Source organism: Glarea lozoyensis (genome assembly GCF_000409485.1).
Source record: "Glarea lozoyensis ATCC 20868 chromosome Unknown GLAREA5, whole genome shotgun sequence".
Taxonomy (NCBI): domain Eukaryota; kingdom Fungi; phylum Ascomycota; class Leotiomycetes; order Helotiales; family Helotiaceae; genus Glarea; species Glarea lozoyensis.
In genome coordinates, this window is record NW_007361000.1 from 1,581,577 (window position 1) to 1,593,303 (window position 11,727).

An 11,727-nucleotide genomic window follows, 5' to 3' on the forward strand; every position below is an offset into this window, starting at 1 on the left:
GTAATGATGAAATGAATGAGTTATGAATTTATTATATAGTTACATATCAAATCGAATCGAGACAGTCAATAATCTGCTGATCTACGAAATGTTAGTTGGAATGAGTACATTCGGCCTTTGAAGAGGTCGTTAGTAACTCTAAGTTATACACTCACCGCACTCACCGGTTTCAAGAGGTTCTAATGACTACATTCTAAACCACGAAATCAAGCTAACGGCACAATTCAATTAATATTAGTTGGTTTCTATCTCATGTGATAGAATTGGCTTTTCATTAGGCTTTCTTCACCACAGGACCTCCTACACGCTATTCACCACTCGCAGTTTGTATAATGTTTTAAGCGCTTAGCCATGTAACTTCAATTTTTGGAGAGAATTCATAGAGACCAAAGAGAAATAGTCCTTATTCATGTAATACAAGCTATTTTTATAAGAGAAATACGCTTCGCTGCTGGATCACTCGACACAACGTTCTCCGTGGGCCAAATTAATCCACAACCACAATACCGCAATGCGTAAACTAGTGCGCCATACTGACAAATCTTACGATAAAATCAAGCCCCCGCCTTTTCTCCAATCGGAGGACTTCTTGTCGGTAACCTTTTGATTATTGGCTACATTTAATTTATTAAGTCTGATGAGCCTCCCCCCCAACCCCGCCAAAAAGAAGTATCACAGTCACAAATTTCCAAAAACAAAGACTAAAAATGCAGGCGCCTCAATGTTTCACAAAATGTTTATCGTCTTATGAATGGGCAGTGCCATGTTGTAGAAGTTAGCATCAACATTGTCACGTGTGATGAGGGCCAATCGTTGGTGGCCGCCTGGCTCGTATTCATTACTCACCATGAGCTTGAATGAAGTTCTCATCGGCATTGATTACTCACCTATCATTCCATTAGAACTCTCAAGAAATGTTACAAATTTTAGTTGGTAGGGCTCTCTTTCAAACAGAAAGTTTTCTGCGACGATCACACGTAAAAGAAATCCACTTATGTCCATGTGGATTGAAAAAGTCAAATCACAAGCCAACTCACCTCCAAATCAGCTTGTTATCTCTTCTGGAGATCCATTGACTTGAACTCTCCTTTTGTGTTTAGCCAATCCCTTAGGCAACTGGAATTGTTCATGGCGCCACTTCCCATTCACAGGTCTCTCGTTGCCCGTCAATGAAGTTGTGTAAGATTCTTACCTGCATTCATTTAATTAATGACATTGATATATAATCAAAAAAAATGCTGCATACTTCGCTTTATATTCTACGAAATATCATTTTCATCTCTCCAAAAATTCACGAGTAGACCCCATCACCTGATCCAAAAGATTAATAAATCTTATAAAAGTTTTCCCCTAACATTAATAGCACTAAATCATCTACTTTGCTCCTTTGCGTAAGCTTGCGAAATATCAACTGTGGGGAACACTGCGCTGTGAATTGAGTTTATAAAATTGACTGCTTTTGTTTGATGTGAAAATATGCCTAGATGTCAGCCAAGACAAAATATAATTATAATTATAGACTTGAATCTTACTCGCAAATTTATTAGAAAGAGAACGTAGTTAGAATGTTGCTACATAAGTAGGCCCATGGGTGCTTTCCGACTAGAAATATGTTTTCTAAAGTGCCGTTTTTTTATTATTACTCCAAGGTTTCGTAACTTTCTTGGGCTATTAACTAGCTGACCACTCGATCAACCTGAATTCCTGGCTGAAAAGTCCTTGATTTCTATCTTATGAGATAAAACGCAATGCTGAGAATTGATGACCAGTTTTAACTTTAACAAGTGTGAAGCGTTCATGTTGAAGTGTTAAAGCAAAATCAAAGAGCTTTGTTAACTTCAATCGTGTGTGATATGTAAGACAGTATGTAGATTAGGAATTGCACCATTGACGTCATGCAAATATTTTGCCATTTCGAATTATTCATAAAAACAAATACTTCCATACACCATCATTTAAGATCCTGTTTACAAGATTTGGAGACAGTTGGATTGGTTTTGAGACAGAAATACGTGACAAACTGACTATAGTTTGAAACGTTCTATTTCTCAAGACGTATTCTGACAATACTCCCTCCTCATAATTAATTCTAATGTACTTAAACTTGCCTTACATTTACAGTAGCTGGATCTTTTGAGCATTATTCTCACAAATAATCTTAAAATTAGACATTTTACACGGCACCCGGAGCAACAACATCCTAAGCTTTCAGACAACTCGATTTACAGGATCTTGTAGTGGTTATGGTTTATGAATTATTTAATAAGGATTAATTTCATGGCTTTTGGTTGCTTAGCATGAGCTCGATAAAAGTTTCAAAAATTGAGTAAACGCCAGCAGTGTAAGAAATGAGTAGAGTAGAGTAGAGTAGAGTAGAGTAGAGTAGAGTAGAGTAGAGTAGAGTAGAGTAGAGTAGAGTAGAGTAGAGTAGAGTAGAGTAGAGTAGAGTAGAGTAGAGTAGAGTAGAGTAGAGTAGAGTAGAGTAGAGTAGAGTAGAGTAGAGTAGAGTAGAGTAGAGTAGAGTAGAGTAGAGTAGTGGCTACAACTCATACTCTACTCAAGATAATTGCTCATTACTCATGATCTACTCTATTCTACTCACACTACTTATGATTAGTTTAAATAGGTTAGGTATTCCTTTCCTTCACTGAACGCCAGGAACATGCTATACGAGTGACTGCTTAGTGCAACCAACCCCTACCTTATTGCATTATTGTCGACAAACATTACTATCTACAAAACAGAATTCTGCGCGAAGGAAATGACCCAAAATGCTGGAAATTTATTTCACAAAATCAGACAACCTAGACGGAGTTCGTGAATGAAATTATATTTTAAGGTTACATTTAACACTATTCACAAAAGCTTCAGCAACCTATGTATAAAGGTCATTGCTTGGTGGCAGAGTACATGTTTCACTATAAAAAGAGTTTATTTGAACAAATAATATTGCTAGCAAATTACACTAACTGAAACCGAATGATTTTCCTTAATGATTGTGTGATAGAAAAATATTATTGTCAAAAGGGGTTTCAAGCGAACTGTCGAAGTGTGAATTTGTCTAACTGTCCGTCCAGCAGAACATGAAAGCCGTAGCCTGCCTTAAAAAAGAAATCCCTTCCCTTAAAAACGGGTATCATCCCATCGAAACAAATGAAATAAGACTCGTAGTCCACAGTAACCAAAACTTAAATTCCATCCATCAAACAAAAACCATTAGACTCGTAGTCCACGGAAACCAAAACTTAAATCCAAAAAGCACTGAGCCTGAAGTGGATGTCGAATCACTCACTTCTACCTGGAACGTCTGAATTAAAAAGTTGTTAGTGTATGAAAAAGGTTTGCATTTATGTCAAGTGCTCGTTTTGCTTACTAGGTTCTGGAAGTAGCCAAAGCTTTCTGAGCAACATCTGTGTTGACAAAAAGTATATTTATTTCTTTTGGCATGCTGAGTTGTTATATTGACCACAACCACTACGGGAAGTATCATATTCCTTTGATCGTAAGGCGCTAGTGCAATCTCCATTACTGCATCGTAGCATTTCAACACCACCCTTTGTTTTGTGGGTACATGAATGAATGATTATCACTTGGATTTCACGACACATGATGAGCCTGATCTGTAAATAGAGGTAAGCATAATGAGCCACAAAATATTCTTTATGCATAACCCTTACGGAGCATGCTGCAAAGAAGGAGAGGATGAACTCAAAGAGAACACATACTGAAGAAGGTAGCGGGAATATTATCTGAAAAGGATATAAGAAGGTGACTGAAATACTTGATGAAAGCTTCGTAAGCGTAATAGATGGTGACTTAGAAGAAGTTTAAAGGTTGTTTTCGGTGTAGATGTGAGAATTGGAATAAACTGGAAAGTGAAGTGCATGAGTCTAGAAATCAGAATGGCATTTATGAGAGTTTATATACCTGAGTTGTAGCCATGGCTAAATATAAATGATTATTAAACAAGTTCCATGCAAACGAAATCTCAGGCCCCCAGCTTTGGGCTTGTTTCAAAGCTAGCGTTCGAGGAGAATTTATGGACACTGATATGCACGAGATGGCGTATCGCGAAAGGACTGTCCCTTTGAGAAACTCATTGGTCATTGAATCTCAAATCCAAGGAATCAGTTATTGAAACAGTACCCTTCACGCCCTAACATATTCCTGGCGGTCTCCTAAGCGCCATAAGCTTAAAATAAGACCGAACTGCAGTACTTGAACGCCCTAACCTTGTATGTCGCCTGTTCCAAGATGCTTAACCTAAAAGTCGGAGGCCAGACCTTAGGCTTCCGGACTCTAAAGGTCGCATATGTCGAAGAAGCCGAAGAGCAAAAGAGGCGGTACCACCTTGACCCTCGTTTTTATTGGATTGGTCTACTGGCAATCCAACTTTTCAGAGGAGCTGTGTAGGCCTAAGCGTGGTCACCACCTCGGCCATTTACTCATTATAGAACGAATATCTGAGGCAGATCTATACTAGTTCAGTGCACATGTTGGTGGCGTTGAGTTCTCCACGGCGTAAGTGTGGGCGATACGCTTGCTGGTGTTGCAACAAGTAGTCCGGCCGCCTGTTGGTGTTCTTTTGATATCGTGTAAAGCAAAGACATGGACCGGATGACAACAATCATCGTCCTATGTAGCCAAAAAATTCGCTCTGTCCAGAAATTTCGGAATCTTATTACATTCCTGCCAAAACTTGTTGTGTCCAATGTTATGAATAATAGAACAATGGTTTGCCCAGGTTCTGGTCTCCTGGGTCCACTTTAAAACCAACACTTTCTGGTCTGAACGGGCCACAGTTGACTTGGGTTGGCGCTAAACAGAACATAAACACTGGCCATCGCAGTTTTCGAGCAGCCCGTGGCGGCCTTTAGATTTGAAATATCCCTCTGTCATGGGGTAGCTTCAGATGGGGAAGAAGAGGTCGACGATCACGTGCTGGGTTGACCAGAGTCTCAAGTCGGACGGCAACATACCTACTATCAACATCCATAAGCAGCCACCGATAAAGGGGAGTATCAAGGATGCGCACGATCAATTTTACGTGCTAGGCCTCTCTCCAACATTCTTCCCGTTCGAAGAGTCGCTGCGTCTTAGTGATTCCAATCACGATCACGTGGGCAGGTCTTCCTTGGCCTGTCCTGCACCTGACATTCTTGAACCGCTGAATTTGAGCTTAAAACAGTGCGCTCGAGACGAGCACTGCTCTCCATCTATCATTTAGGTGTTCTGTCGAATGCGTTATACATCTATTTGTTGGCAAGGCATTCTTTTGTTGCTTGAAGTGCGGTGAGCGATCACTGATCAGTGATCACCAACATAGGCAACTCACCTCGCCACTCACAGAAGTTGTAATTCGTCCTCCTGGCTCGATTTGAAGCGTCAATTTCATATCAAATGACCTAACGGTGTGGTTTGACTTACATGGAGACTCTGCTACTTTGTTGGCCTGCGATATCATTATTCCCAGTCCAAGTATAAATAAGTGGACTCCTTTTTCCCCCTTTGAAGTTATAATCAATCACCCTCTTTCAGTAAATCCTTCAAATTCTGTTCATGGTATCAATACTTGGTGTCCCAATCCATTCACAACAGCATTTGAGACTGTCTCGTCCTTGATTTATCTTTCAACACCCTTCTCCATACTTACGCTTCTCCCCAACGGATTCTTCCGACGGATCCCCCATCGGTTCCGCGCCAACAAGAAATTAGAGCCTAAATTTATTATCAAAATTCAATGGCTAGTCTTGGTATACCCTCCGAACGGCTCTTCGCAACCTGGAGATGGGGTAATTTTGGCAAGAAGTTTTTTACTTTCAACTGCGTTTATGAGTACAACAACATTCTTTTTGATACATTGGTATCCTCGGAGGCTCCTTCTGCGTATGGTGCAGCAACATCCCTTGAACGCCAGCTTCTCTCGAGGCTTCAAGGATGTTCCGAGTGCGATGGCGACGAAGAAAAGGATAGAAAGTTGTTGGATGAAGTATGCAGCCGTACTTGTGAAAAAATCAAAGAACTTGTTTTGACGGTGGGCACGTCTAAGATGGAGACTATTACCCGAAACATGGATTCACCAGCCGATAGGAAACTTTTGCCTTCGTGGATGCACCCAAAAACAGTCAATTTGCAACTACTTACAAAAGAAGGACAACTGGTAGTCATCGAACGAGAAGACCTTCCCATCCACGACAAGCACGAGCCTTTCACAGATTCAGAGATCATGAACATGAAGCTACCCCGCCACAAAGTCTCGGATCTCGAAGTCGTTGATGGTCTGTTGTATAGATCTGTATACAAAGTGAACATCGATGGCCAAACACTTATCGCAAAACTCGCCAAAAAGGGGAAAGGGTTGATCATGGTAGAAGAGATCAAAAAGCTTACAGAGATTAAAAGTCAAAAGTCAGCTGGTAGTTCAATAACAAGAGTGGCTGAGCTCAAAGGCCTGATATGCAGTCCAGATGGTATTGTCGGGATTCTGCTTACCTACATACCTTCAATTGGCGACGACCTCGGAGGGATGATTCAACGTTCGGAGGAAATCAGGGACAGGGATATGGAAGGTTCTACTGGGTCACTACCACTCGTCATCAGCCAGACCAGGAAAGATAAATGGGTCAAACAGATTACGGAAACCGTCCAGGAGCTACACGCACGCAACATTATCTGGGGAGGCGTCAGCCTTCGAAATGTTCTCATTCATGAGACAACAGACGATGCTTGGGTAATCGATTTCAGTAATGGACATCCAGATGCTCCCTATGAAGGCTGGGTCGATGTTTCTTTACGTGGCACCAAAGCTGGAGATCTTCATGGACTTCAACATATAGCAACCGAGCTGGCTGGTAATGGGATGGAAGATGGAGTTCTCAAGTCGACGGAAACTCCAGGACTATCCAAGCTCTAGACTTAAACTCATCGTTTCTTTTGTTTGAATTATCAGGGCTTTTGTTTCATGGCAGCGGCAGATAAGATATGATTTCTTTCAAGTTCAGGATGGGTTTACCTATGATACCACATACTTATGCACTAAAGCAAGTTTTCATCACATGTGTTGAATCTGAAGAGATACAAAAATAAAATCAGCCAAGACTTTGCACAAATTTACTCAATTGATTACATGGATTTCTCCCTTGAACCTCACTCCGGCAGTAGCAAATAAGTTATTGTAGGGAGGCTAGAGTGTATACATCTATGGATGAAGCGACTAACATACCAGAGTTTGGCTAAACTAGATATAGTTTAGTTGAGTAGTGATTTATCTATTACAAGACCGCTCCAACAAGATCTTTCGTCCAATTAGGGCAAGAAAGTGATGAGATTTAAGGGAAGAAGGATCACCTGGACTGAGACTAACCTTTCAGGTACTACAATTAGATGCCAGAAATACACGAAGAATGCAATTGTGTATTTGTAGTAACACGTTGTGTGACTAACTCCATAACTTCATCTGCAAAGTTTTGCAGGGCAAATAGCCTCCGGGCTTTCTCTATACGATTGTTTGACAGTATGTTCGAGGCTTCCGATCTGAATCATTTCGAATTGACACCACCATTAGAGAGTATCCCATCAATATAAGACGACAAATTCCTCCAAAATAATTCAGCGCTCATGAATAAGACCCGCTTCCAAAAGTCTAACGTAAGAAGTTGAGTGTGAAAATAGTCGACCACAATGCAAATTGTCGCTCGTTAAGACGGCTGACAGGATAACATGAGCCAACGGGGTTTCTGTCACTTCCACAAATCTAGAAATAAACCATGATCTCTGTAAGTTGAGTTATTAACTATTTGAATCGGATTGGAGAGAAACGTACTGCATTTGAGTCTGCAAACCCTAAATTTACCAATCCACAAGCTACTAATGAACTGCAATTAAACGCAGAGATACAAGTAGCAAAGAGCTCCCACTTATGGTCGGAACCCAGACATGTAACAGTTATTACCCATAACATCATTGCAATACCAATCTGCCTCGTCGTTATCTTCTCTTGGGATCCAGTTATATGTTAAGTCTCCAATTGATCTCAACTCGGCTTGGAGGTCGTCAGCATGTCTGATCAAATTTCGATTTCTGACTACTTTTCCACTGGCAGTTCGCCATCCATTTCTGCGCCAATTTCGTAGCCATGTTTCCATGCAATTGATGACGTATCTGGAATCCGAGAAGATGTTGACAGAGAACATATCCTCGGGATAAGTGTTGGCATGACCCCAATCAATAGCTTCATCCAAATGCTAGGATCAAAGCCGTGAGTTCGGCAATCTGATTCGTCGGACGTGAGGTTTGCGGTAGGAATTCAGTCACAACATTGATTGTCTCTCCGCTCTCGTCTTTGAATACGGCTGCTGCTCCACCAATCGCACCATGTTACCGTTGTTTCTGCAACCGCCGTCGATGTAGATATCGAGGTAAACAACTCCGTACATCTTGCTGAAGAAAGCAAGACTGACCAGGCGTAGTCGACTAATTGATCAGAGATGACTTTTTGACGGATGGTAATTCGCTTTCTTGACGATCAGATTGTTCGTTTCGAATGTATGTTCACCTCGTTGACGGAAGTCCCGTTATATTCCGCAGAGAAGTCAAGTTGATTTTCCATTGGAGAGCGCGATCTGAAGACGTAGAAATGAATAAATGACAAAGAGGCTATTTCCTAAAACGGAAACCGCGCCCCGCGAGCTCCAAGAAAGCCCCACCGACATCTCCGGCGATTCCAACTTACGATGGCTGTCTCATTTAATGTGTATCCGTGGTAGGAATTACAGATATCGATATTCGAAAATGTGATTTGCAGGAACCAAGATTGAACATGTCTCGATGCGAAATACAACTTTTAACTTTCTACCAACAATATCAATGCAAGCCATGGAAATCTCAACTTCTTGACGATTGCTAGGTAATTGGATTTCAATCAGATTCGTAGCAAGAATTTGAGGCTAGATTAGAGCTTAGCTGTATCGTGCATGAAGGTTGCTGCTATCGTGGATGATATGATAGAAGACACAAAGGAAAAGGCAGGTGTCCGCGAAATGATGAATTGAGATCTTTGGTACTGGCGACACCCAATATAATAGTAAGAAGCATTTCCCGAAACTATCAGTCGCTACTTCGAGTCTAGAAACTGCTTCAACTCACCCCAATATTCAGAATCTGACATTCAAGTCCATCTTTTTAATTTGCCCCTCTTAGCCTTGTTTCGTTTGCACAACAATAATCAACGCGATCGCCAGTCTGTAAGCAGCTCGCAGCCGTGCATGTATTCAACTACACTCGTTGTTGTCTCGAAATAATCTGCTAATCCTGATTGCGGTGCAAAGGATTTCGGCGATGGGCGTTGAGGCAATTTTCAGGCATCATTTCGCCAATCTCTCTCGATTTGTCACCTCTATAATTTTATTCCCGATCCTAAACATGTGGTTTCCATGTATACATACCTACCTAGATACCTAGAAAGGTAGGTAATCAGTCAAGTAATGATTTTCTTTCCATGACACGTATGATATTCGAGGCTCTTTTTCTCTCCGTCTGAATCTTGCACATTTATGTCTCTTTCTGATTCCGGTCTTTTTGTATCTGTACAACATCAATTTTCAATATGGCAGTTAGTTTGCAGGACTATAGTACACTAGAAGTCCCCGATCAAGATGTCTTACACCGAGGCACTTCGCGTTCAGAACCGGAGAGCTCTGGAAGTTCCTTCGACGATGAGAAATTTATCTTCTCTGGGGATTCTGAGAAGCAAGTTGGAGCACAACCTGGGAACCTCGACACACCAGAGAGTGAAGGCCTGCAACCCAGACAATTAATCGATGATGGCGAAGGGTCTCTGAATACCTCAAATCAAAGGGTTCGAAGAAAATGGCTTGCTGGTGGACTCGCCATCTGCTTAATGATGGTGGTAGTAACAATTGTTGGAGCTGTTCTTGGCTTAAGAAGCAAATCAAACAGCACATCTGAGGGTCATACTCCCACAATCAAATCGAACGATTCAATCGATGTCGCTCAAGCGGCGCCGAACTCGACGATAGAATCATCGTCTCCTCGGAGAATTGCAGCGCTCTCATTCTGTTCGCAGAGGGATACCTCCGATGGCGTGCAGTGGACCAACCAAACCAGGGTTTATTATCAAGACAAGAAAGGAGAATTGATCGAAGGCTCAGTATCATCTGTTAACAGCACATGGGGAGCGAGACACCTTGGAATTTTCCCAAGGAATGGGTCTGCAATAGCAGCAGCGGTCGCACGCCCGTCCAATAAACGAGTAAGACACAATCACTTCGGTATCTCAATTCGACTGACCACACGTAGATGATCAGCTTACTGTACCTCGACGAAGACTTCATACTCCACGACCATATCTTCACTGGAGCCATTCCTGGAGCAGGTATGGTAGGCAATTGGGCTCCCGGAAAGCTTGTAGATGAGAAGCTCAAAGTATTACCGAGTTCTGGACTCGCTGTTCTGTACGCACAATGCGAAAATTGCTCCAACACAACCATAATCGCATTCCAAGACAAGAACGGGTTCATTCAGACTGGAAACAGTTCTCTGGACGGAACGTGGAGTCTGAATCAGCTTAATAATCTCGAACCTTATGAAGGAACGGATCTGACGCTTATCCCTCGGCCTTGGCCGCAAGGTCTAATGGAAATCGATTTGTTTTACCAGAAGAAAACTCTGAATATTTCGTATGCGTCTTGGAAACCCGCGCGAGACAACAAGACAGGTAGGCTTCTTCAGTTGATCCAAGAAGACTGTACTGATAGCTAAAATAGCATGGTGGAACCCAAGTGATCAAACATACGTACGCCATTCTGAGATACCGGGCACACCTCTTTCAGCATCTTCATCTGATCACAGTACGACAACAGGTCTCGTACGATGGATCCAGATGCTTTGGCCCAGTCCGAAAGGGCTAATTGTCTCTTCTTGGTCTGGTAACACAGGCAACTGGATAGGGCGCTACGCGAATCCTTCAGTAATGTCTAATTCAACATTCAATCCAGTTGAATATGGCGCAGTAGCAGCGACAGCTAACGGGGAAGTATTTTCGGTAATCAAGGAAGGCGCAAAGGAGAAACTGAGGGGCTGGAAAATGGCGGATGACACTCTAAATTGGGAGGATATGGGAGATGTTGATTTGTACGGGGCGTGGGATTCTGGATTATCGAGTCGAGATTGAGTGCCTCCACGAGCATATCGTGTGTCATGTATATGTTGATAAATCTGAACAGGGTTCGCTAAAAATCTGAAGTGTTCATATGTCGATTGAGATCGATTTCATGGTGTTGTCGTAGGCTTGGTCTGGTGTTGTGAATCATGAATGACTCCGCGGGTGAAGGAAGAGGCGATTCCTGTGGGGCAATGGGCCTAGACCTGCCAGATCGACCGCTAGACGAGCACGCTATCGAAATACTGTCTCCATCTCAGATCAACCCTTAGAAACTACTGACGGTGATGTTGGTCTTGACATCTTGGTAACTTACTTGATGCGTCTTCGAATTGCTTGTAGGTTTGATGATGAGATTTGGAAAAGAATCGACCTAGAGAGTCCTGGAAAGGGTGAAGAAAATACGCGGAAACCCAAAATGGAAGCCACTTAGCCGGATCTAGCCTAGAACCATATTTCAGCCGCAATTCGATGTTCCAAACAGCCCAGTTTCACCCCCAATTCGGACGTGCCATGGATCGCCCACATCCCGATGTGATTGGAGCTGT

The 11,727-nt window shown here is 42.2% G+C and overlaps 3 protein-coding genes across 3 annotated transcripts; 2 read left to right on the top strand and 1 right to left on the bottom strand.

Moving 5' to 3' along the window:
• Window positions 1-5,740: 5,740 nt before the first annotated feature.
• Window positions 5,741-6,913, top strand: GLAREA_04699 (uncharacterized protein; the record flags this gene model as incomplete). Its single annotated transcript, XM_008087076.1, has 1 exon — window positions 5,741-6,913. One exon carries the CDS (start codon window positions 5,741-5,743, stop codon window positions 6,911-6,913), a length of 1,173 nt encoding a protein of 390 aa, XP_008085267.1.
• A 1,003-nt stretch (window positions 6,914-7,916) lies between these two features.
• Window positions 7,917-8,192, bottom strand: GLAREA_04700 (Ribonuclease H-like protein; the record flags this gene model as incomplete). Its single annotated transcript, XM_008087077.1, has 1 exon — window positions 7,917-8,192. The coding sequence occupies one exon, from the start codon at window positions 8,190-8,192 to the stop codon at window positions 7,917-7,919; it is 276 nt and encodes a 91-aa protein (XP_008085268.1).
• Window positions 8,193-9,604: 1,412 nt separating this feature from the next.
• On the top strand, window positions 9,605-11,191 carry GLAREA_04701 (Fucose-specific lectin; the record flags this gene model as incomplete). The annotated part of the gene is made up of 3 exons (XM_008087078.1): window positions 9,605-10,270; window positions 10,318-10,735; window positions 10,785-11,191. The coding sequence occupies 3 exons, from the start codon at window positions 9,605-9,607 to the stop codon at window positions 11,189-11,191; spliced, it is 1,491 nt and encodes a 496-aa protein (XP_008085269.1).
• Between the last annotated feature and the right edge of the window lie 536 nt (window positions 11,192-11,727).